Source organism: Cornus florida, unplaced genomic scaffold, assembly GCF_030987335.1.
Source record: "Cornus florida cultivar Cherokee Brave unplaced genomic scaffold, ASM3098733v1 CherokeeBrave_3.0.0_Hap2_Chr03, whole genome shotgun sequence".
Lineage (NCBI taxonomy): Eukaryota > Viridiplantae > Streptophyta > Magnoliopsida > Cornales > Cornaceae > Cornus > Cornus florida.
Window position 1 is genome coordinate 6,105,261 of NW_026775573.1, and position 23,680 is coordinate 6,128,940.

The 23,680-nt window shown below is 36.6% G+C and overlaps 2 protein-coding genes across 5 annotated transcripts; both read right to left on the reverse strand.

Moving 5' to 3' along the window:
• Positions 1-8: 8 nt before the first annotated feature.
• On the reverse strand, positions 9-2,160 carry LOC132299199 (large ribosomal subunit protein eL43). Of its 2 annotated transcripts, XM_059795688.1 has the most exons (5): positions 2,037-2,160; positions 1,165-1,204; positions 560-648; positions 378-460; positions 9-249 (listed from the first exon to the last, which is right to left on the reverse strand). In XM_059795688.1, exons 1-5 carry the CDS (start codon positions 2,037-2,039, stop codon positions 186-188), a joined length of 279 nt encoding a protein of 92 aa, XP_059651671.1. In that variant the 5' UTR covers positions 2,040-2,160; the 3' UTR covers positions 9-185. The 2 variants fall into 2 exon arrangements, with proteins under 2 accessions (XP_059651671.1, XP_059651670.1); XM_059795687.1 differs by lacking the exon at positions 2,037-2,160 and having other exon boundaries at positions 1,165-1,210.
• Positions 2,161-3,004: 844 nt separating this feature from the next.
• LOC132299200 (eukaryotic translation initiation factor 4G-like) lies at positions 3,005-17,408 on the reverse strand. Of its 3 annotated transcripts, none has more exons than XM_059795690.1 (10): positions 17,213-17,408; positions 16,837-17,057; positions 16,521-16,651; positions 16,119-16,262; positions 15,837-15,910; positions 15,619-15,675; positions 13,872-15,290; positions 10,503-13,771; positions 3,844-4,038; positions 3,005-3,754 (listed from the first exon to the last, which is right to left on the reverse strand). In XM_059795690.1, the coding sequence occupies exons 2-10, from the start codon at positions 16,998-17,000 to the stop codon at positions 3,424-3,426; spliced, it is 5,784 nt and encodes a 1,927-aa protein (XP_059651673.1). In that variant the 5' UTR covers positions 17,001-17,057; positions 17,213-17,408; the 3' UTR covers positions 3,005-3,423. The 3 variants fall into 3 exon arrangements, with proteins under 3 accessions (XP_059651673.1, XP_059651674.1, XP_059651672.1); XM_059795691.1 differs by having other exon boundaries at positions 15,837-15,904; positions 16,119-16,265; XM_059795689.1 differs by having other exon boundaries at positions 16,119-16,265.
• Positions 17,409-23,680: the final 6,272 nt, after the last annotated feature.

The following is a 23,680-nucleotide window of genomic DNA, read 5'->3' on the forward strand; positions in this document are numbered from 1 at the left end:
ATGTCACATAATACAAAATAACACCCACTTAAATGTGAAAATATTAAATGGTTCATCAGAAACAATATATCTTTTAACAACCAGTCAAATTTGATTTAACTAACTTCAAAAGCTCTGCATTCAAGCAGATATCCCATAAAACATAAAATGACTAGTATTACACTCATCCACACATTCATGCAAATTTAACTCTCAGTCTGCTCCCTCAGCCTTCGGATGGTGCTCCTAACAGTCACAGCGCTTGCAGTACTGTCATATAATAAAACAGGACGAGAGATTACAAACTGGAACACTTGTATGCTTTACATATTGCATGTGTTTGTGCATGTGTGTGTGAGAGAGAGAGAGAGAGGGAGAGCAGGATAGAGGATAATTACTTTAACGTGTAAGCACCGCCTGCTTTGACTTTGCCGCAATCTTTGCATCCCCAAATTCCCACAGCCTTTCTCTTCACTGCATACTGCATATAACACAACCTTCGATTAAGACAACTGCATGTATTGAATCGACAGGCTCCAAAAACCCAACAATAAACAAGCTAACATAGAGGATGATTCACCTTCCCACAGAACTCGCAGAAGTATTTGCTATGCTGACTAACTTCCATCTTCTTAATCTGCTTCCGCAAACTAGCCCCATAACGGGTACCTGAAATGTTATTAGATAAGTAACTAACCTCTCTAATAAACATGTGCAAAATTACACACTTGCATACATAGAAGCACGTAGACAATCATAGTATAGAAGGAAAAAAATACAATATTCATGCAGATTCAATTAAATAGTTCACGGAGTGGAGGGAAGAAAAATGAGAAAACCATCATTGCAAATTTTCCATTCTGGCACTGTAGTAGTCCATCGGCTCATGTTAGAGAAGGCATAGGAGCTAGGATACAACTGGCTAGAACGATTACAAACATATATACCAATAGGTAGATAGGGAAAACTTATATTCATGCAAGAAACCTCTCAATACAAATAATCATATCCAGATACGAAGGATTGAGGGAGTTGAATGTTCAGATATATGTCTAAGAAGTTAACAACTCATCACTTATTGACTTCAATTTCTTTTAATCATATTCAGATTTATATAAAATTTAAGAATGAAAAGGAAAAATTAAGAACAAAAAGATAAGGGAAACAACTATGTTAGGCACATACCGTACTTCCCAACGATACCAGCCTTCTTGGTTCTTTTTGTCTGCATACAACAAAGGAATAACGTTGAAACCAGAGCACAAAACCATGATAGCATAAAAATATGCACAAATAGATTGTTATGGGTATTCTGAAACGGAAAAATCCACAATGCAAAATAAATAAATAAATAAATCTTATTTCTCTAGTCCATTGGAACACAACAAATTTAGCACCAAATCAAGGTAAACATAGCAATCAAATACAACAAGGAAACTGAGCATTCTATCTTCTTCTCCAAGGATATAAGATAGCAAAAAATGCTAGAAAAGAGGAAAAGACCTCCCCAGGTAATGTACTGTGTACTGCCTCGTATTCTATTCAAAGGATTCACATAGACTCCTCCGCTTGAGCAATTTCGATGCTTTCAAATCCAATTATAAAAAATTAAATGTGTATACATCCATTCATATAAATATAAATATAAATAAATAAATATATATATAAACGAATATGTATGCACTTTTCAACACTACAAATACTGGAATGAGACCGTAATCCAAGATCAACCACTTAAACGACTCCCATAGACCAATTTAAAACAACGAGCTTGATTCCGTACAACTAAACAAACAATATGTTCAAATTTATGAGGTTCCTTCACAGATCTATTCACAAAACCTTAATATGAACAAAAGGTTAACAAATACTAGCAGAAAAAAACAGAAAAATGAACGCTATAATTAGAAAAATCACAGAACATTAAAAGTCTTAACTTTCAAGCTTCTCCGAATCAACAATAAATAACTCCAGATTAGATTACAATCCACAAAAAAAAGTACGTTAACATATATATTGTACATATATATATAGATAGAGAGAGAGAGAGAGAGTACCATTTTGGAGAGCTTAGGTCGGACAAAGAGGAGTGAGAGACGAAGGTTGAGGAATCTGCAAGACCTAGGTTTCGCTGTTAAGCAGTCAAATGAACGATAGTCTCTTATACGATGGTTTCATAACATACAACGTATAAGCGTTGCCCTAGAGCCCATTATAGGGTAATTTGGGCCCTGGCCTATTCCGTATTGTGGGCCAAACTGTTTTAGCAGGCTTCCGTGGCCCAATAAGCTTTGTAGTGGTGGCCCGGTGGATGGCCTGAAAGGGCTAGGCCAGACTTGTTTAAGTAGGCTTTGGCGGCCCAGCAGCCGACCTGAATGGACTGGACCAGACTGGTTGAAGAAGGCTTCAGTGGCCCCATAAATATAGTAAATATTTCCCCACAATTGTTTGTAAGTTATGGTTAAAATAACCCTTTCTTTTTAGAAAATGTCAATTATGTCACTATTCCAGAAAAAATATATATTTTTAAGGAATAGTTTATATATATATATATTCTTTTTTTAACTAGATGAAATAATAATTAAAGGTAAAAACCGACAGAACATCGAAGAATCATTTTGATTGAAAATGTTTTAGTTGTATTGCTAGAAAGTAGAAAGGCATTATCCAACTTATAAAATATACATCTTAAGAGAGGATCTTCTTTTTAATTTTTTAAAATAGCAAGTCTTGAACATAAAAAGATACATGGGTTAAAGATATATATATATATATATATGACAAAATGATTGGGAAGAATAATGATCCAATAAAAATAAAAAAAACTCTAACAACTGTATCAAAATATAATCATTGGACATGATCCTTTTTATCACATTTCGAACGTGGTTAAATTGTACCTGAAACAGGTCTTACAGGTTTTGTAATCCCAGTTGGCTTGCACTTATTGTGTGTGCGTGGATATGGACATACATCACCTTTACCTTAAAATAGGCTCGGATGCATAAATTATCTTGTGCCATAATTTTCTATAATAAATAATTGAACATTAAATTCAATATATAAAATTCTATTTCCACAACCCAAAAGTCTGTATCCACGAAATTATTGTCTAGTTTAGAACATAAAAGAGTTAAAAAAAAAAAAAAAAAAAAAACTCATTATGGTCCCTGCAACAGGTGAAAATAAGTAATGTTCAAGTTTGAAGCAGTTGGTGTTTTTGGGCAATACCATGTGAGATGATATGCTAAATTTTGGAGGCTGAATTGAACTTTTGGCAATTTAAAGAAATAAATATTAAAACATGAAGAAGGATACCTCATGTGAATCTGCCCTCTCTCTCCCCCCTCACAAAGATACATTTCTGCAAATTGAAAGGGTAAGGGTACCCTAAAAGCACTAGAAATGAATATCTTTTAACCACAGAGTGAGCATCAGTATCCTTTAAATGAACTTGTCTAATCTCCAACTTTTGTTAGAATTTCGAGGCCGGAACTTCTCTAGCTGCAAATCGGAGCTTCCACGAATTTCAGCCAAAGCAGATTCTCCCTTGTCTGAATTAATTATCTCCAGGATGCTACCAACTACATTGGCTGCAAGCCCTATCTCTACCAGTCGTCCTTGTTCCTCCCCACCTTCGTATATCAAATGTGCGATCCTTGAAAATGGAATCAAGTTTTCGAGGATCAGTTTTGCCAAGATACGACCAAGAAATTCAGCTGCTCTGGGGGCATCATTTACAACATCCTCCAATTCAGTGAGAACAGATTCAAACCTGGCCAAAGAAAATGCAAAATTACCAAATGAAACAGGAATTCAACTTAAATTTGGGAGTTGGTCGCATCTAGGATGACATTTTCCTACCCTTTGATGAGTTGATCTGTACTTAATGTAACCTCCCGTGATTTTGTAAGGTTGATCAGAAGCTTAGCCAAATGATCCCTCTCCGCATCCTTCCTCTCAAAAGAATCTGTGACCCAGATAGATACCATTGATGGATAGAAGCTCGGAGAATTCAACTCTTTGACACAAAGAGCAACTTCCTTCTCGTCTTTAGCGCTGAAAATAAGAACAGTTCCATTTGGAATTCAAAAAAATGAATATATGCATATAAAAATCAAAGCTACACTCACAATTCAAAGATAACATACAAGGAGCAATGACAGCTAAAAAGATGCACATAATGAATGATCTTCACAGCATCTATTCTCAAACCCACACCAAAGCAAAGTTAAGAGTGCATGTCAATAAAAATTATACTATTCTTCAACACCTCTATAAAAGGATCCACATTAGAGCCATTATATTTCAATTCCCAAAATTTAACACTATTGTTACAAAAGCCATGGCCTAGATTTTGCCTAGGACACAATAAAATGTTTTTTATACTAGAGTATCACATCCAATTTATACACGTAAAGAAAAGCGTGTGAATAGGAGTATTTCCAGAAGAGTACAAGAGTTCGTATAGTAGCTTATGGATTAGAGGAACTTGTGTGTTTGGATTTGGCGCCCATATTCAAGTTCACAATTTCAGATTTTTTATTTTTATTATTATTATAAATAAATAAATAAATAAAAAGAAAGAAAATCGTGTCTAGCCCTGAAATAACAGGTGGCAGATGCCTATCCCGTCATTCCCACCCCCCCCCCCCCCCCCCCCCCCCCCCCCCAACCCACCAACCCAACAACATTGTTCTTTTCTTTATTTGTTTTATTCCTTTTAAAATCAGTAAAGGCAGTCTTATACTAAGTTTAAAGGTTTGCAGATTATAGTAACAAAATTGGCCAATCAGTTGTTTAATGTAAAGAGAAGAATGTACAGCCTTAACGAGACACTGTGGCAAGCCTGAGACCCAGCAACCATCCTGTATCCCTATTGATCTGAGAACCAATTCTTTCAATGGGAGAGAACATTTATGGAGAAAGCCAAGAAGAAAAATTGAAATTCCAAATTAAGGAATATGATTCCCCAAAAGAAAGAATGAAGAGAAAAAATAGAGAGAGAACACCCATGCTTGGAACAAACAGCAAAAAAAGGTGGAATTGATTGTTCAAAATAACTTCTCCAAGGTTATATAGAATTAAACCACAGCATAAACTGAATCCCTATCATGAGCGAGCATAATCATTTAGATCTACGGACCGAACCCCAATTAATAACTAACATTGCTCAGGGTCGGATAATCTACCCACATCCACTAAATTTTCGCAAGCTTTACAACTATCCATGAATGGACCTGAAGCCAGCAGCCTTTCTTTGGAATTAAATGAACCGGTCATTAGATCTAAGGAACTTAAGGAGATTTTCACAAGGTCTATTTCTTTTCTTGGCCCCAAGTAAGATCAACCAGGATGAAAATCCCCGTCTCCTTCCAACCAGGAGAGAAAGCTCAGCGAGCTTTGCCTTAGAAGGTTGGCCCATAAGTATGATCATATGGAGAAATAGTAACCTAGAAGAATACTAAAACATAAATTGGAAAAAAGTGAACCGCTTCAGCCTAGGATAAATTTTTTATGGACCTCTTTTCGCAAATTCATTTGATAGCATGAAAACAGTCAACTGCTAAAGGAAATTCAACACCTCCTCCCTTCTTACTTCCCATTTTTTATTATCAATTCATTTTGGGAAGGACAAACCAATCGAGTCTCACCATGAAAAGATAGAGACCTTAAATTTTTCTCTGAAAAATCTTTAGAAGAATAAACTGACAAAATTGTTGATATATCTCAAGTTGTTTATTTGCCACAACTTGAGATATATATTTCATTTCTTCAGAGATTTAATGAGCCTTCATGATCCCCGTCCACTTTTCAAAATACAATCGCAAGACAATCTGTTATTGTCCCCCTACAATTTACTAGGTAAGGCAACATGGTCAGAAGGTGTAGAAAAAAGATAAACCCCAAACCACATTGAACGAGGACAAGTTTCATCTCCCTTTCCTATGCCCAATTATAAGGAACCTTTCGCCAGTACTCAACCATCAAACATAAAAGAGAGGGAGACGGGGATCGGAAGGATCATACTGCCAGGTGGAGAGTGGATGGTGGAGAGCGGAGAGACAGTGAGCTGTGAACATACTCAAGCTCCTCTTAAGATGACTTGTTCTCTCACTCCATTTATATTCCCGTGACACTAAAAAGTTTAGGCTCTATTCTTCTTAAGATCACTTGTTTCCACCCCAATCATACATATACTTGATCAATTCATAGCAAATGAATGCATGTTCATGTATTAAGTCTTCAAGTAAAAAAAATTAGGGTAAAATACAATGACACCCCCTGAGGTTGGCATAAGGACAACCATATACAAGTTGGCCTATTTTTGGACAATGACACCCCTCAGGTTTTAAAAATTAACAAAGACACCCTGACAATAGTGAATTGACTTTATTATCCTTTGACACATTAAATTATCAATTTAAACAATACAACCCTTTTGATTGACTTAAATACCCTTGAATTAAATAGGTTTAATGGGTTACCGGGTACAACCCATGTGAAAAACCCAAATTTTATCTCTCCTCATTATCTTCTTCTCTTTCCCCTCTCAAACCCTAACCCAAACAAGCCGCCGCCACTACTCTGCTTGTCAAACCACGGCCTCTCCGCCCCTAAACCCCTCACCGCTGTCGCCGTCGTTGCCACCAACAAAGCCGTCGTCGCACACCTCTTAGCGAATGAACCACCACCACCATAGTCTCCATTCCCAAAACCACCACCACTGTGTATTCACCCACCGCAGCCGCCACCAACACAACCACAACCACAACCACCGCCAGCGCCGCCACGTCCACTTCCATAACTACCAATATTCCAACCCACACCACCACCACCACTGTTCATTCCCACAAATAAAACCCGAAATTCACCGAAAATCCAAAAAATCACCAAAAACAATTGTGAAAAAGAGAGGAATCGATGGCTTCAAGACGACTGCAAGAGATCCAATTGGGACTCATGCATCTTTGAACGGCGGCATCACGACGACGGCACTGTGAGACGGTGGCGGCTTCTTCACGACAATGGTAGTCCCCATCGCCCATTGCTAATCCCGTCGTAGACCTCGCCGTCGTCACCGCATATCATCCTCCTCTAATGCAGATCCAGCCAATGAACGACATCTCCACAGCAAAACCCACAACCAGCAAAATCAATAGCACCACCACCATCCCTATCGCACAACCACCACCAGCAGACGTCACCACCGCCATCCCCATTCCCCACCACATCCATCGTCCCCATAGTCAACAATCGCAACCACCGCTGCCATCCCCATAGTCAACAACCACTGCCACCATCCCCATTGCAGACAACCACCGCTGCCATCCGCATTGCAGACAACCACCGAAGTCGTCCCCATAACTGACGGTGATTTAGAGCAGAGGGAGAATGTTAAGAGAGAGGGGGGGGGGGGGGGGGGGGGGGGTTTGGAGTTCAAAATGGGTGGGGGCTTTGCTCTAAGATTACATTAGTGCCCATATGTTTTATGATGTGGCATGCTCTAGTGTGGTTATTTTTGTCCAAACAAATATGGGGACAATCTTATCATCCCCATGAAAGAGGGGATGTTAGAGTTCCCCATATATGTGTGTGTGTGTGTGTGTAGAGAAAGGAAAAGGGTAATTCAGAAATTAATCAAATAATGAAGGGTAAAGTAGACTTTTCACATGTTTTTAAGCTCTGTTTGGATTTCAAATCTTACAAAGGGGTGTCATTGTCCAAAAATAGGCTAACTTGTATATGATTGTCCTTATGCCTAACCTCAGGGGGTGTCATTGTACTTTACCCAAAAAATTTATAATAATAATAAAAACACCCGCCAAGAGGAGTGTCAGGAGGGGTGGAAAAGGTACAACCTTGACCCATGCATTATGAAGTAACAAGCAAGTGAATGTACAAAAACAATCATGCTATGTTTGGGAGCACCGAATCGGTGGTTTGGATTTGAAAAAAATTTAGTTAAAACTTTGAACTAAATTTGCTCCAATTCCAAATCCAAGATGCCGATTCGGTGCTTCCAAACGCAACATCAAGGAATTTGCTTTTTTAGTTTTACATGGCAGTTGAAGCATAAAAATTGAAACTCCCATTCTTAAAATCCTACAAAATAATTCTATGCATGCAATGAAATTGCCTCATATGGTCCTTGGGGTCATTGATTGGTGAATTTCATGTCAAAAAAATCAGCTTTGATCAAATTGTAATTTTGTTAATTTTTGAGTTAAACTTGAGTACGTTCTACATTTGAATATATTCAAGTGAATGTTGATCATCATTTGACAAAGTTTAATGAAGATCAGATAAAAAATCATATGGTGGTCAAGTTGATTGAAATAAACAATTGAGAACAGATTTGATCACACATAAGGATAATGTAAATTTTTTATAAATTTGATTTTTCAAAATTTCCAAGTTGTTTCTGTTTATATAGTTCTCTAAATTGTATCCGAGGCTTGTAGTTCTGGAAAAAAATGTGTCGCAATTGGTTTTAGACTCACAAGTTGAGCTGGTCTGTAAAAAGAACATATTGGAGCAATAGTTATGCACTGGTACATGATCCTAGCACCTCTATATTCCTCAACAGAAGTTATGCACTGGTACATAGAATTTACGTATTGGTACATAGTTTGACAGTGATAAAAAGCAGGAGTTCCCAATTTCGAAATAGATTTTATTTGATATTCACAGAAAGGTAGGTCTGTATCCAATCCACCCCAGCGGGCATTCCTTGATTAACGAGAACAGTGGGTAACGACCCTTGTATTTGATGTTCAGCTTGGGAAATATAGTTCTGAATGATATAAAGGTTAGTTTAAGAAATAGAAATATAAATAAATGCATACACACACAGAGAGAGAGAGAGAGAGAGAGAGAGAGAGAGAGCATACATCTACCAAGAGATTAAGAGACTTAGAACTTATGCATGCATTGATCATTGTTCTTGTTAGAGTATTTGTTTTATTGTTGGGTGCCATATTGTACTATTTTTTATATATATTATTATTGCTATGTTATATTATTATTATTATAATTATTATTATTATTTCTTTTTATTTTCTTTGTTTTACTCAACAGTTCTTAGTGCTGAGACTGAAGATACTACAGAACAATAGAAGTTGATTCATAATTGCTTGAGAAGATTTTGATTGACAATCACTATATAGAAGATGGTCATGATGTACATTGACAACAAGCAATGATAGGACTCGCAAGGCTAGTATGAGGATCGAGTGGAATAACATGTGAAGACATGTAGAACTAATTAAAATGACAAATCGAAGATAAATTAACAGGTCAGTGATTTTACAGAGTATTTTGAGTATTTGACAAGGGTTCCTTGGTATTTCTTAATTTAAGTTTTTTATTTTCACATAAAAGTTATGGGGTTAACTTTGCTGCTTTATTTTTTTTATTGATTTATGGATGATTGATTTGTGCAGTTGCTTAGTTAAGTACTTAGATTTATTGTAATCAATAATAAAAGAAAGAAGAATTGAAAGAGAGAGATAGGGGAAACCTTTCACTGCCCTCTAGGTCTAGTGGCGCTAATCCACAGATCTTAATCACTAAGATTTTCGTTAAGCACAACTTTCACTCGATATTAGAGCTGGTTATTCTAACTCATGAGTTTGATTGTTTTACAAAATCGCAAATATTTGCTTTTGGAATTTGTTTTCCTAAAACATGAATTCATAGGTAAAACAGGGTCGATCAATCTTTGTACCACAAGTTTTTAATGAAGAACATTATTCACAGTAACATGAGAGTGCTTCTAAAATCCATTAATGCAAAAAATGGGTTGTAGGTTGGACTTCTCAAATGAAAACTGAAGAATCAGATATTGAAAAATGGATACACATGCTTGCTCCTAAATTTTCAAAATATCTTCACACAAATCTTTGTATCTAAATCAAAGTTCCTAAAGACCTTCTTTTCCTTATAACATGATGGTCTCACCTTCTCCATATAGTCTCTTAATTATCTAACCCAATACAGCACCTCAAACTCATGCATAACATAACAAAATTATAGTCACAAGTTTGAAGAGGCTAATATACTGGAAATTTAATGGACTTAGAACTAGTGTGGAAATAGCTATCAAAAGTAGATATTTGTTGTTAATTTAACGGCAAATAACGTTATTGAACATCACTTGCAATACTAGGATATCAAGATGCTTTATACTGGATGCCAACGGAAATGGAAGAAGACTGTCATTTCTCATTGTTCCCAACCTAGGAGATTCCTCACTTTTCTCTCTATTTCCTTTTTGTTGATATCTAGAGAAGTAGACTAGGCAAATTTCTAGTGCTACAACTATCAGAAATAAGGTTTTCTTCAACATTTTATTGAGACACATTCAAGCCTCACATACTTCCATTCAACACAGATGTAAAGGTGCAAGCACTCACAAACTTAATTGTTGGTAATGCAGCGCTCCTTGATGATTATATTGAACATGTGGAATATTGGGGAAAATGCAAATATGAAAAATCGCGTATGAGACCACATAATACCTGTAGAATTCTTTAATTGCTGCTATTGACATGTCCCGCAAGCGTTTTTCTTGCCATACCTCCTCTGAAGAAATATTTTGTGTGAAAATTGATCCCTGAACTCTTGTGGATGGTGAAGTTGGTGGGGACCTACCAAAACTATGATCTGCATTCCTTGGGTCCCTGTTCCCATGACTCGTGTATCGTTCTTGTATACTCGATTGGTCATAAACAGATGGACTGGCAAACCTGTCTGAGATGTATCTCTGATTGAGATCCTGTCTTGAGCCAAATGTGGTTCGCTGTGATACAGAACTATAACCATTTAAACCAGCTGTCATTCTCCTGGAGTCTCCAGGACTTGGTGTCTCAGCAAACGGAATGCTTGGCATTGATTGCTGGCCTCTAAAGGACATTCCCCTAGCAAGGCCACCTTGGGGACCAAGGGTAATAGAATCATCACCAATAGGTCTCCTGGAGTCTCCAAGACTTGGTGTCTCAGCTAAGGGAATGCTTGCCATTGATTGCTGGCCTCTAAAGGACATTCCCCTAGCAAGGCCACCTTGGGGACCAAGGGTAATAGAATCATCACCAATAGGTCTCTGGGTCAAGGGATTTGACATAGTCCTATTCTCGAACAAATGTCTATCCTCCAACCGAAATTCTTGAGTGCCATGACCACGGAATTGCATGGGTAACCCTCTGAAACCACCCATCTGCGCATTTGGAGAAATAAACATATTTGACCCTCTCGGACCAAAATCCATTGGTTGACCCCTTCTAACTGAGGAACTCATGCCCGAACCACGTGCCATCCGACCAGCTTGTCCGTGCCGTTCCTGAGCAGCATCCCTGTGCACTTCATCAATCTTCTTCGGCCCTTCGACTTTCCTCCTCTGTCGCCATTTGTTCTTTCTCAGATCAATCGAATCCCTTAACATGAATCTCACCCTAGAAGACAGTTTCATGTTGTTTGATAACTTCTCCATCATATCAAAATATGCATCCATATGTTCCTTGGCTTTTGGATGGTCAATCATATCTCCAATTGTGCTCATTAATTTGCACAGAGCTTCAATATCTTCCTCATCAGGATTCTGATTCTGACCGAGCAACTTCTTAATGCATTCATGCATTATTCTCTCAGTCAACATTTTCTTCTTGTACAACTCCCCAATCAGTCGAATGTTACCCAACATTCGTCTTCTTGCCTGTGTTCTCTTCTCCTCTCTTTTCCCTTCAGATTCTTTAACTTCACCTTCCTCGGCTCTATTAGCTTCTTCCTGCTCCCTTGCCCCTCTCTCAAATTCTTCCTGGCACTTGTTTAGAAGTACTCTTTTAAAAGTGATCTTTTCATTGTCTTCACTGAAATCAGGTAACTCTCCAGAAAGGTGATAACAGAAGTTGGCGTACATTTCACAGAAAGTTGGTTCCATTAGAGCTTTATCAAATATCTGCGAAATCACGCCAGTGAGAGTAACAGCACTGTCAATGTTAACCGCTTTCACTTGCTTAAAAAGTTTTTCAAAGTTCTGTGGAGTTAGCTTATTTAGGATAGCTTTTAACTGCCTTTGCTTGGCCTCTTCTTCATCTGTTATTTTACCCACTTGATATTTCCTATCAGCTTTGTGCATTACTTGTAATGGAGTATGAGGAGAAGGAATTAAACCCTTTTGAAAACCAGTGGCACGTTGCCATCTGTCAGAATCAGGGCTATTCCGATGCATACCTCCCTGAGAACCCAATGATTGCATAGGCCCAGATAGAATGCCGCCAGCATACTGAACAGGTACCTGCACACCTAGATTCCTTATAACACCATAATTTCCTCCTTGGCCAGGTCGAAAACCTACAAAATTTCCCCCATATCCAATATCTAATCGCGGATCCCTTCCTGAGGCAAGAGGACCGGGTTTACTCCATTTCTCATCGTCACCCATGCCACGCCCATGCCAGTCTGGTCGAGATCCCACATTCTGCCTATCAATAACTCTTCCAGGAGAAGGATGTGATTCAAGAGAAACAGTGATATTAGAAATCATCAACGCCTCTGCTATATCAGATCTAATTTCAAAATTCTCTGGAAGATCAGTGCACTGCTCTGAAAATGTAAGTAGGAAATCTCTAGAATACTTTTTTGCCATTACTTCATTTCCATCTGAAGGTTCCAAATTCGGAGTAGAGATGTCAGCTGCGTCTTCCCAATCATCTGGTTCAGCTTTACTCTGCCCACTTTTTTCACTGGATACAACACCTTCCCTAGAAGCATCAACATCTGCCACTTCCAAATTATTGCTACAACTGTTTTCTAAAGAGACAGCAGTTTCTCTCTTTTCCTCTGGACCCTTGTATGCCATATAAAGATCGGAAGTTGTCCCAGCAGCATCTGCTTTTTGTAGAATCTCTTTCCTCTTTTTCTTCCCTCTAGCAATAGTACTCTTTGCTCTGTTAGGTTCTAGCATAAATTTATCCTTAGAACCTAAGGTTGAAAGAGAGACCACACCCAAACTAATAGAATCAGTACCTTTCCTTTCATGTTCCAAAGTTACTTCTGGAAGAGATGAATTTGAAACATTAGACAACTTCAGATCTAGCATACCAGATCCTATAAGAACTTCTTTTCTATCCATGCTATCACACATACTAGAAGAGGTATCTGAAGTTGAAATCTTATAGCCATGAGAAGAAGTAGATAAATCAGAACTTGATAATTCAGCATTTATATCATCAAGCGCAATGGAAGTGGTCATCACTGAATTATCAGCCATCCCGTCATCTTTTGTGCAACAACCCGCAGGCTCTTTACGATCCTTCTGTGTAGCTTGCAAGGATCCAAGCTCATTGCCAGTAATTGTTAGCTCAAGAGTGGAGTTCAGTTCAGTTTGTCCTAAGGCAATTTCATCCTGTTTAGCACCTTCAGTTTGTTCTTTTGTTCCTGCAGTTTCAGGCTTTAATTGTTCTTCATGCAGAGGAAAATCATCTTGCTGATTACAATGATTAGTGTCCAATGTATCAGTCATTTTTCCACCACCACCAATAATTTCCACTGCCACACATGTTGAGCCTTCGCCAACACAATCAGTTTTGGAATCAGAAGCATCATGCCTGTCAATACCGGTGGTTAAAGGTGGGTCCCCAGCAGTTTCAGTGACACCTCCAATAGTACCTGATGAAGCAGGATTTGTACTAGCCTCTCCAGTTTCAGTTCTATCGTTGAAAAAATTAGTATGTTCTAATTCTTCTAAAGACTCAGAAGGTAAGCACAAAGAAGAGGTAGAACGTCCACCAACCTGCAAAAAAAGTACGAAATCCAGATCCACAACTTAAAATAGTCACTACTAGTAGAAATCCGGTAGAAACAAATCACCTGACAGGAACACCCTAGAATACCTGATGCTGCGGTTGGAAATGGCTTTGTCCTTTGTTTCCTGGCTTCTCCTGTTGATCCTTGATTGAGTCAGACCTACAAATTATTTCCCTGATGCCTTCATTACAACTTGTCACAACTGATGCAGACTGCTCAGTAGGAGCAGGAGAAGTAGACAAAGTGTTGGGAGCCAGGGTATCCGCAGAAAGAGAAACAAATGCTGCAACAGATTGTTGCCTAGCCACAGGCAATGTAGTAGTTATTGGTGCGAGACCAGGTTTTGATTGCTGTAAAGAGCTTCTAGAAGTTGTATCGGGATTCCTTTGAGGATCAATTGAGCTAGCCTCCCCGTGTGGCTTAGAAATATTAGTAGACTCACTTTTCTCAATGACAGGTGAGTCAATTGACAATGATGAATCAGCAACCCTTCCTCCATGAGAACCAGCACCTGGTTTCACTGTCACCTGTACTGGAGCTGATGGAGCTGATGAGAATATGTTATGAACATCACGAGTATGTTCCAAATTAGATGGTTCACCAATAATGGGAGATGGGGCCCTAATATTACTAACAGAAAGGGAGTTAAGGGCAGATTGGTTCATCAAAGAAGTTTGAGGGCCCTGGCCAACTTGGTAGTTAAACCTTGGCGCCTGAGAACCGGAAGTAACTTGGGCACTAGTTAGAGGAAGAGAACTTGGAGCTTGGAAAAAGAGGGAACTGGCATTGTAAGAATTAGAGTAGTAGTTGATAAGATGGGCAGGTGGAAAGGATGAAATTGCTTGAGATTGGGGAGGCACATTTGGATGCGACCTCGAGCCTGATGACCCACTGTCCATACATGAATCTGTCCTCTTATCAAGTCTCAACTCTTCATGCGTGTCAGGATGAGTTATCTTGACTTTACGAGGGCCACCAAAGTTTCCTGCCTGGTGTTGAGAAAAGTGTGGGGCCATACCAATTCCCAAATTGCCTAACTGAGCAGGTAACTGAGAACCCATTTGAGATGTGAAATTCAAATTCTGGCCCGGGTGAATGATCCCCTGAGTTTGCACCATATGGGACTGGAGGTTTGGAACAAATACCTGTTGCTGCACTTGGGGATTTCCCATTGGCAACGGCATAGGCAATGGCACAGGCAATGGAGGAGCCCCCATTCCTTGAGACTGAATCTGTGGGTTTGGACCACCAAATTGAATGGCAACCTGTGGTTGCTGGAACTGCATTTGCATTGGTTTCCCAGTCAAAGAATGAACAGAAGACTTCTGCGGCTGGGTTACAGGGGGTGCAGATAAAACTTGCACGTCCTTCTTAGCCTTGGGCATTGGATGATCATTGCTAGTGTCAGATTGATCAACATCACCTGCATCCTTCTTTGGTAATTGCTGCTTAGGAGCTGTTGAACTTGGCATCATAGGTACAGCTCTTAAAGAATCATGGAGCAGCTGCCACACAGAGAATCACAGAGCACAAGGAAAATGCCAATGAGCACATAAAAAACAGCCTTAATGATGTCAAGATTTTGCTACTTGTTTTTATAGCCAAAAAATTACACAAATCATGCTACTAATTTGTTTACATCAAAAGCCAAAATGGCACTTGTTGGGTACACACCACTAACACAGAAGAACATACCATATCCATACCAAATTCAAATTCTAAGTTGATAAACCTTTCGGGTATCAATGGTAAAAGATGTTAAAACAACCCTAAATTGTTATAAACCAGTATTGCTTGATAAACATCCATAAAAGAGGAAGAGAGCCCACAAACCTGGTCACGTTTCTGCTCATCCAAATTTGGGGGTGCTGAGCTAGTTCGAGCAGGTATCTGAAAAAGAAATAGGAACACAATCTTTTATCTCTTATAAAAAGACTACGAAAATTGTTGAATTGCACAAAGTCTAGGAGATCTTATAAAATATACATGAACTTAATAAATAAATAAACAAAACAAATATGCATAAAGTGCGTAACAGAATACTGAAGTACCTGCATTCCATTCATGAAACCAGGACTTATGGACCCAAATTGAAGAGTGAATGATGTCGACTTATCTCCTGGTTCTAAGCCATCAGACAACAGTATTAACATTTCATTGAGTATAATTATAGTACTAGTAGTCTGGTTCAAGTACAAAATGTCAAGAAAAAATAAAGACTGAAGCTCACAAACTATTTCAAAATTAAACAATGCCAAAGTTTTTATAATTTATGGAAACCAAAACACTTATCCACAGCTTATAAACATAATCAAACACTAAATGGATGTTACCCTTCAAAGGTGTCACGGGCGTTGTGGTGTCAGAACTGACAGTAGCAGGATGAGAAGATGGAGGCCTTGGAACAGATCGGGTGCTTTTCTGGGAAGACACATCAGTTGACTTGACAGTAACGCCTGTGACCGGAGCATCAGATGCTGCTAAATAAGAACAAATGAAGAGAAGTTGTAAGAATTTAAAAATCAGATTAAATAAGCAAAACCAATTTCTTTAATTCTCCCATCATATCGCCCAAGATTGTTAATCACATATTACAAATCAAGATAAAATATTTCCATCAAAATGTACAACACACCCACAATAAAACTAAAGGTTTCTCTTCAAATTAAATTTTCTAAAACTAACGCTATTCAAGATTTTACTCAGAAAAAAGAAAAGGGAAAAAAACCACATACCAGGTAACGGTGGTCGTAAATTGGCACCATTCTGTACTGTACGGGCAGCAGAAGCATTATTAGAATCTGAATTCAAACTCACATTGCTTACCCTAGATTGTCCTCCGTGTGCATTATTAGACTTCTTAAAGCTAACACAGACCATAAAAACATACCGTCATCATAAGACCCAAAAAAAAATAAAACCCACAAATCCTAATTTCAAATTTACAAATCTATATGCATTTAGTGCTTAGTGCAGTTAGATGTATGTATATGTGGAAATGGCCTTCTTTTATGTACATATCTGTATGCATAACTGTAAACCCTAATCTACCTTCGGTTGGACGAAAATGAAGATGAGGGTGGAGCGGCGGAGCCACCGCCGCCCTTCCCACCACCGCCGGAGAAATTCCTCGACTGACCGGAGCTCGCGGATCGACCCAATTTTCTATTAGGTAACGGCTCGTTCTTCTCAGCCCCTGATTGATTGAAGGACATATATCCAAACCTTCAAATCGCTCCAATTCTGGTTGTATATATATTATGTGCACCAACCTGAAAGATCCACCGATCAAACCATAAAATTGACCAAAAATCATTCAAAAAAAAAGAAACGCAAAATGACATTGAAAAAACACATAATAATCACATGAATTAACATTACAAAACGAAGTTTATGGTTTTGATCTTTCAGAGTTATGGGTGTTCACCTGGGAGTGTAGAGTGAGAAGATTAGGGTTTTATATGGTATAAATATTGGAAAGATTGGCGGGAACCATGATGAGACTGATAGATATATAAGAAGATAGAGAGAGAAAGAGAGAGAAGAATCAGAAAATGTGTGTTTGTATTAGGATGGAGAGAGAGAGAAAATAAATACTGTGTTTGTAAATTGTTAAACAAAACTGGTCAAAAGAAGAGGTTTTTTTAGGAGATCGAAATCGAAATGTGTCGCGCGTGGACGTACTCTTCGCTCTCTCTCTACATTGCATCGCCATCTCATCAAGTTTTATGTGGGCCAGGAACCGGCTGCAGCCGGTTCAAGTTACCGACCAGACCGGTAAGCATTTCAAAAGGACTTTGAGAAGCAGCCGGTTCAAGTTACCGACCAGACCGGTAAGCACTTCAAAAGGACTTTGAGAATTTAAATGGTTTTGGTTTCAGTGGGTCATCATTTCCCAAGTTCAAAATTGAGTCAGAATCCTCACCATTTTGATGTGTACTTTTATTTTTTTATTTTTTCATTTTGTTTTTGTTGGTAGTGTTACATTATACTTTTATTTATATATATTTTTTTTAACAAATAAATTAACCCTAAAGCATAAATGTCATAATGCATGTTATGTATTTGAATCAAACTTTTAAGAACTCCGTTTAAATCATTTTGAATTTGGTTTAAGACTTTAAGTTATAATTATTCTTATCAGTTAGGTAGTCCGATATTATATCGGTTAAATCAAAATAAGTTTTTAAAAAATTGATCGAGCCAGTATGCATAATTAATAAATTTTACAATTACAATAATAAATTCCGATTTCATTATATTAGAGGCTCATTATTTTCCCCGCACCCATTTACAAACCATGGTTCAAACCCCACTAAAACTTAACTCATTTGACATGATTTCGATTTAATTGTATTAGAGGCTCATTATTTACTCGGCACGCATTTACAAACCATGATTCAAGCCGTACTAAAACTATACTCATTTGACATGTTTAATGAATTTAGAACTAAAACTTGAACTAATTCTTCAAGTCAAGCCTGAGGATAATATTAGTGTTAAGTAATTTTTTAAAAAAATAAATCCGAACAACCTCGAATAAATAAGTATATTTGTCAAGTTAACAATTATAAAAGCTTTGGGCTTTGCCTTCGGCTATATTATTATAAAAGGGGGTGTCTTTATGAATATATTCATATTTGCATATTTGTTAATGGGAAGAAAAAATCAAAGGATTCACAGCATCTCAAAATGATTTGTTGACAGATTTTGGGAACCATTCATTTTGAAGCTCAGATCCTAAATTTTTCCTTCTGTTTTACAAGTGGTTGGCTAAAGTTTTGTCATGCCTTCACAGGTACTCAATAAATCACCAACTTTATCTTTCTCTATTTTCTTTTTTCTTTTTTCTTTTTTTTTTCCCCCTCTATAACTATGAAATTGAGAGGATAAACTGCATACCACCTTCCAATTATGCTTTTTGTTAATACTCACAAATGTGCATTTTCAATCATATTAACTATTTATTTATTTTTGCAAATTCCTCCATAACCCAATGCACTTCTTGCCTTGAAAATATATATATATATATATATATATATATATATATATATATATATATATTAACTATTTATTTATTTTTGCAAATTCTATATATATATATATATATATATATATATATTTATTTATTTATTTATTTATTTTTATTATTATTTGAAAGTTATGTTGGTCAATATCATTTAATCCATAATCCAAGGGGCATTATCCAGTAGCAAGTCAAGCTGGTAGACTGCCCAGTTGCCCAGTTCCAGAGCGGGTGTGCCCATGTTCCAGTCCCCTTTCCCCTAGTTTGCCAATATATATATATATATATATATATATATATATATATATATATATATATATATATGTCATTAAATCCAAGAACATGGACATATACCTAAATCAAACCAGAGCATATGTGGCAGCACAGAACCTGCATACAGGCCATACACCCCACACACTGCCCATAATAACATACAACCAGCACTCATCATATCAGCATTTTCAGTCCTCAGCGTATTAACACCAAAACATGTCTGCTCAACAGAGATAAGCACCATCTAGCATACAGAATAAATCACATCACAACACCATAACTCAACCTAAGGGTTCGAAACAGAAAATTCGGGCTGTTGAATTGCCCTCAGTTCTTCATTTCCAACTGATCCTGTGCATCCATGTGTTGAATGGAAAGAAGTCTGAATCTAACATTCCGAACAATTTCTCTCAAAATTGTATCACTGTCCCTCTACTCTTCAGCATACATCCTTTTACCAGCTTGTTAATGACAGCTACAAAATATTTCACTTTCAATGCTAGCATAGCCCGGTGCATCATACCAGACCGATATTAGGCCACTGTAAAGCACATTTACCGGCTAAGTATCTCCGAATTCTATTAGAGAAACTGCAATAAAAGAATAGCTGCTCCCTATCTTCAATCCTACTTCTGCCCAACAAAAAAAAATGCAGCTCCCTGAAGAAATTAAGCCCACCTGCATCATTCTTTGCTTAGTCCACTGTCTACCAAGAATTACCATCCATAGAATCATAGCATGCTTTGGAATGCTATACTTAAACCAAACTACATCCTGCTAATCAACTTTATAGTTTATTCTGCTTGTACCTCAAGAACTCCCATGCTGATTTGATGGAAAACTTGACATACTAAACTAAGATAAAAAAAACCCGGCTGATTTTAAGGAGAATTTTCTAGCTAGTTCATGTCGATTCTTGCTAGGTGCAAATAATTCTTTGGAGGGAGGATGTGTAGGTATCAACTAAAAAAAAAATTGTTTTGCATCTTTAGTTAAACAACAATTTATAAACTATTATTATTTTTTATTTTGTTAACGATTGTAGTGTCGGGTCTCTTAAAGTACTCTATAATTTACCACTGAACACATACAGTTCCGTCCCACATGCACCAAGTAATTATTGAAAAAATTCCATGGAGGTGGCCCCAAAGGGATTCGAACTCCCAACCTCCAAGATGTGAGGTGAGAGTTTTTGACGTTATAAACTATTATTGACTTGTTAAATACATAGTTTGTTCTGATAATTAATGACTAATAACTCAAATTGATAATTTTATGAGCAACTAGCTTGGTTCCAGTGTAGGATCATTAATGTTATACAATTTAATGATTAGTAATAGTTAAAAAAATCTGTAACTGAACATGAAAATGCATGCCAACACTCGGAAGAAAATAGTGATTTTTTTTCCCCATATATAGCCATATGGGCCATCTTGTAAACAAAGAAATTTTTCTAGAATTAAATGCACAGGGCATTTTCTTCAGGAACATTAAACAAGCACAATAAGCGTAAGACATATATTGCATAAAAAATATATTAAAAATACAATGAATACATATATATACATTTATGGATATATAAATCTTATATGAAGTTCAAAAGAAATTATAATCCTACATTATAGCTGGGTTTTTTTTTTCTCTGTATTTTTTTTGGCTTATGGCGACTCAGCCTGAATAGCATTGTTCATATAAAAAATACCAAATCCAAAACATTAAACAAACGGTCAATCAATTTATACACACTTGGTATAAAAAATACTTGAATTCTTTTGAGAGCAACAGGCAGAACAAAATGCAACAACAACACTTACAATTACCTCCATAATTACAAAGTAAATGAAAACTATTATCTATCCAAATCCAAAACAATCACATTTTAACACTTTTTTTTAATTGATAATACCATTAGTTATGACATTTATAATCTGGTAGCAATACTCAAGAATGACTATCACAAAGCTTAAATGAAGACTCTCACAGTAGTAAATGTAATTAAGTTTGGGTCAATAATATATAAACAAAAAATGTTTCTCAAGTTGAGTAGGCATATGGACTTCACTACCCTTCGTGAGAAACTTAGCTTATGGCGACTCAGCCTGAGTAGCATTGTTCATATATATAATAACGAAACTGAGTATGACAAACTTATAATTCAAAAACATTAAAGAAACTATCCATCAATGAATTTATATGTAACTGGGATAAAAAGTGTTAATATATTATAAATTAAGATTTCAAAACCTCTTTGAACGGTTCCTCTAGAATCCTTTTAGTTGAGATTTTTAAGATGGAGACTTTCAACGTTGTTACGATTATTTCTCAACGTTATGCATATTTTTCTCACACTATCGTTGGACTCTTAATCTATAAATAGGAGTCCAGCAATTCAGAAAATATAACAACGTATCTAACTATTCTCTTGTTTTTTTTCTTCCTTACCTATCATTATTGTAATACTTTCTTTTGGGCAACTGATACACGACTTGGTTATATACTTCCTGTCAACGTGCTGATAGAGGAGTTAGTGGCTGTGGGCGATTGGGGTTATATCTTAGAACTACTATAGCCATCACCACCTGCACATAAGGAGAAAATAGCAGTTTTAGGACAGTGTGTCCAACACGTGTCTCACCATATCCAGCTTTCTTTTACCTTTATATATATATTTGTTTTTGTTGTATTATAAAGATTAATTATGCAGTTCACTCTTATTTGAATTTCTATTAATATATGTTATAATAGTGTTTGGGTTATTTAAGTGTTTGTATATTATTACTATTATATTATCAGTTCTGACGCAACAATCTAAAACTGCTATTTCATATGAGTATATATATATAAAAATATATATATATATAGTCTGTTAGATATATATCGTACCTGTAGCAATTTTATAAAAACTCTATCACTTACTGCATAATAGTAATTGTAATATACAATACATCAAATATATATATATTCATCACACTATTAAAATTATTTTTGAAATGTGATATACGATATATACTATATATATATATATTTAACCTTTTCAAAGTGATTGAAATTCTGTGTATATATATGATTTATAATAATACTGTTCTTACTGTTATAGAATATTCGTTACTGTAACATTTTTTTTTGCTTTGTAACGTACTGTTTCCTTTTGTTTATTCATTAAATCTATGTTATTTATTATTGTTGTAGAAATTACTTGAATATAAATTAGGTTGAATCCTATAGTGACATTTTTTTTTTATTATTACAATTCTACAGAAAGTTCAAATCAACTTTGCCTATAGGATATTTAAAAAAAAAAAAAAAATTGTTGAGCAAATTTGATGAAGCCAATAGTGTTAACCTGAGAAGTTTTGTAGTCAAAATTTTAAGCGTTGGCAGAAACAAATGAGGTATTAGCTAACCGTCTTAGGACTTTTATCAGCCTTTGAAGAACCTCTCACTACCACTCCATCACAAACTCAAATTGTCTCCACCCCAACAACAACAACAACTGAAACTTCAACCACTAGAGAGTCCACTACTTCATGTATGACCAAGGAGCAAATTGATTACCATTGTCACAATAGAATACTTAGTGCATTATCTGACAATCTTTATGATATCTACCATCATACCTCTAGTGCTAAAGAATTATAGAATGCCCTAGAAGCTGAATATGGGATTGACGATGCTGGTATAGAACGATTTGTGGTGTCTAATTTCAATAATTACAAAATGGTAGATAATATGACTGTAAGTGAACAAATCCATATATTCCAAGATCATTTGAGAAAAGTGGAGAAAAATGGCACAAAACTTAGTGAAGATTTCAAAGTGTCATGTCTTATTGAGAAACTTCCTTCTAGTTGGTTTGATTTTTCTAGATCCCTTAGACTTAAGCAAGGAGAGTTAACATTGATTAAAGTTATTAATTCCATCAGAGTTAAAGAAAGTCATAGCTCTAGATTCAACCAAGGTGATAAGTCAACTAAGGTGAACCTAGTTGAAAACAAATAAAAATTCCAATCATTCTATTAATAGAGGTCGTTACCAACCTAGAGGGAGGATTTTCAAAAATAACAAAACCAACCAGCGTACTAATCAAACCTTCCGCCACAATTATAGTAATAATAGTAAACCCAAAAATCCTAAAGGCAAAGGTGATCACAAATTATGCTTTGTTTGTGGGAGGACCAACCATGTGGCAAAAGATTGCTACTACAAAAAGACTGAGCCATACAAGCCCAAGACCATTTCAAATGAAAGAGGTCCAAGAGATCAAGTTAATATGTTGTTGGACCAAGAAAACTCGTGTGAACCCTCCTTAAGGTATCTTAATTCTTTATATATTAACTTTACTTATCATAATGATGATTGGTGGTTAGACTTCGGTGCTAGTGTGCATGTTTGTTTTAATCATACTTGTTTTAAATCTTATTAGAACACAAGTGGAGGAAGTGTAACTCTAGGAAATAATACGGTCACACAAGTACACGGTGTTGGAGATGTGGAATTGAAGATGACATCTGGAAAGATTTTAACTTTAAAGAGAGTGCAACATGTTCCTGAAGTGAGGAGAAATCTAATTAGTGGATCATCCTTAGTAAAACAAGG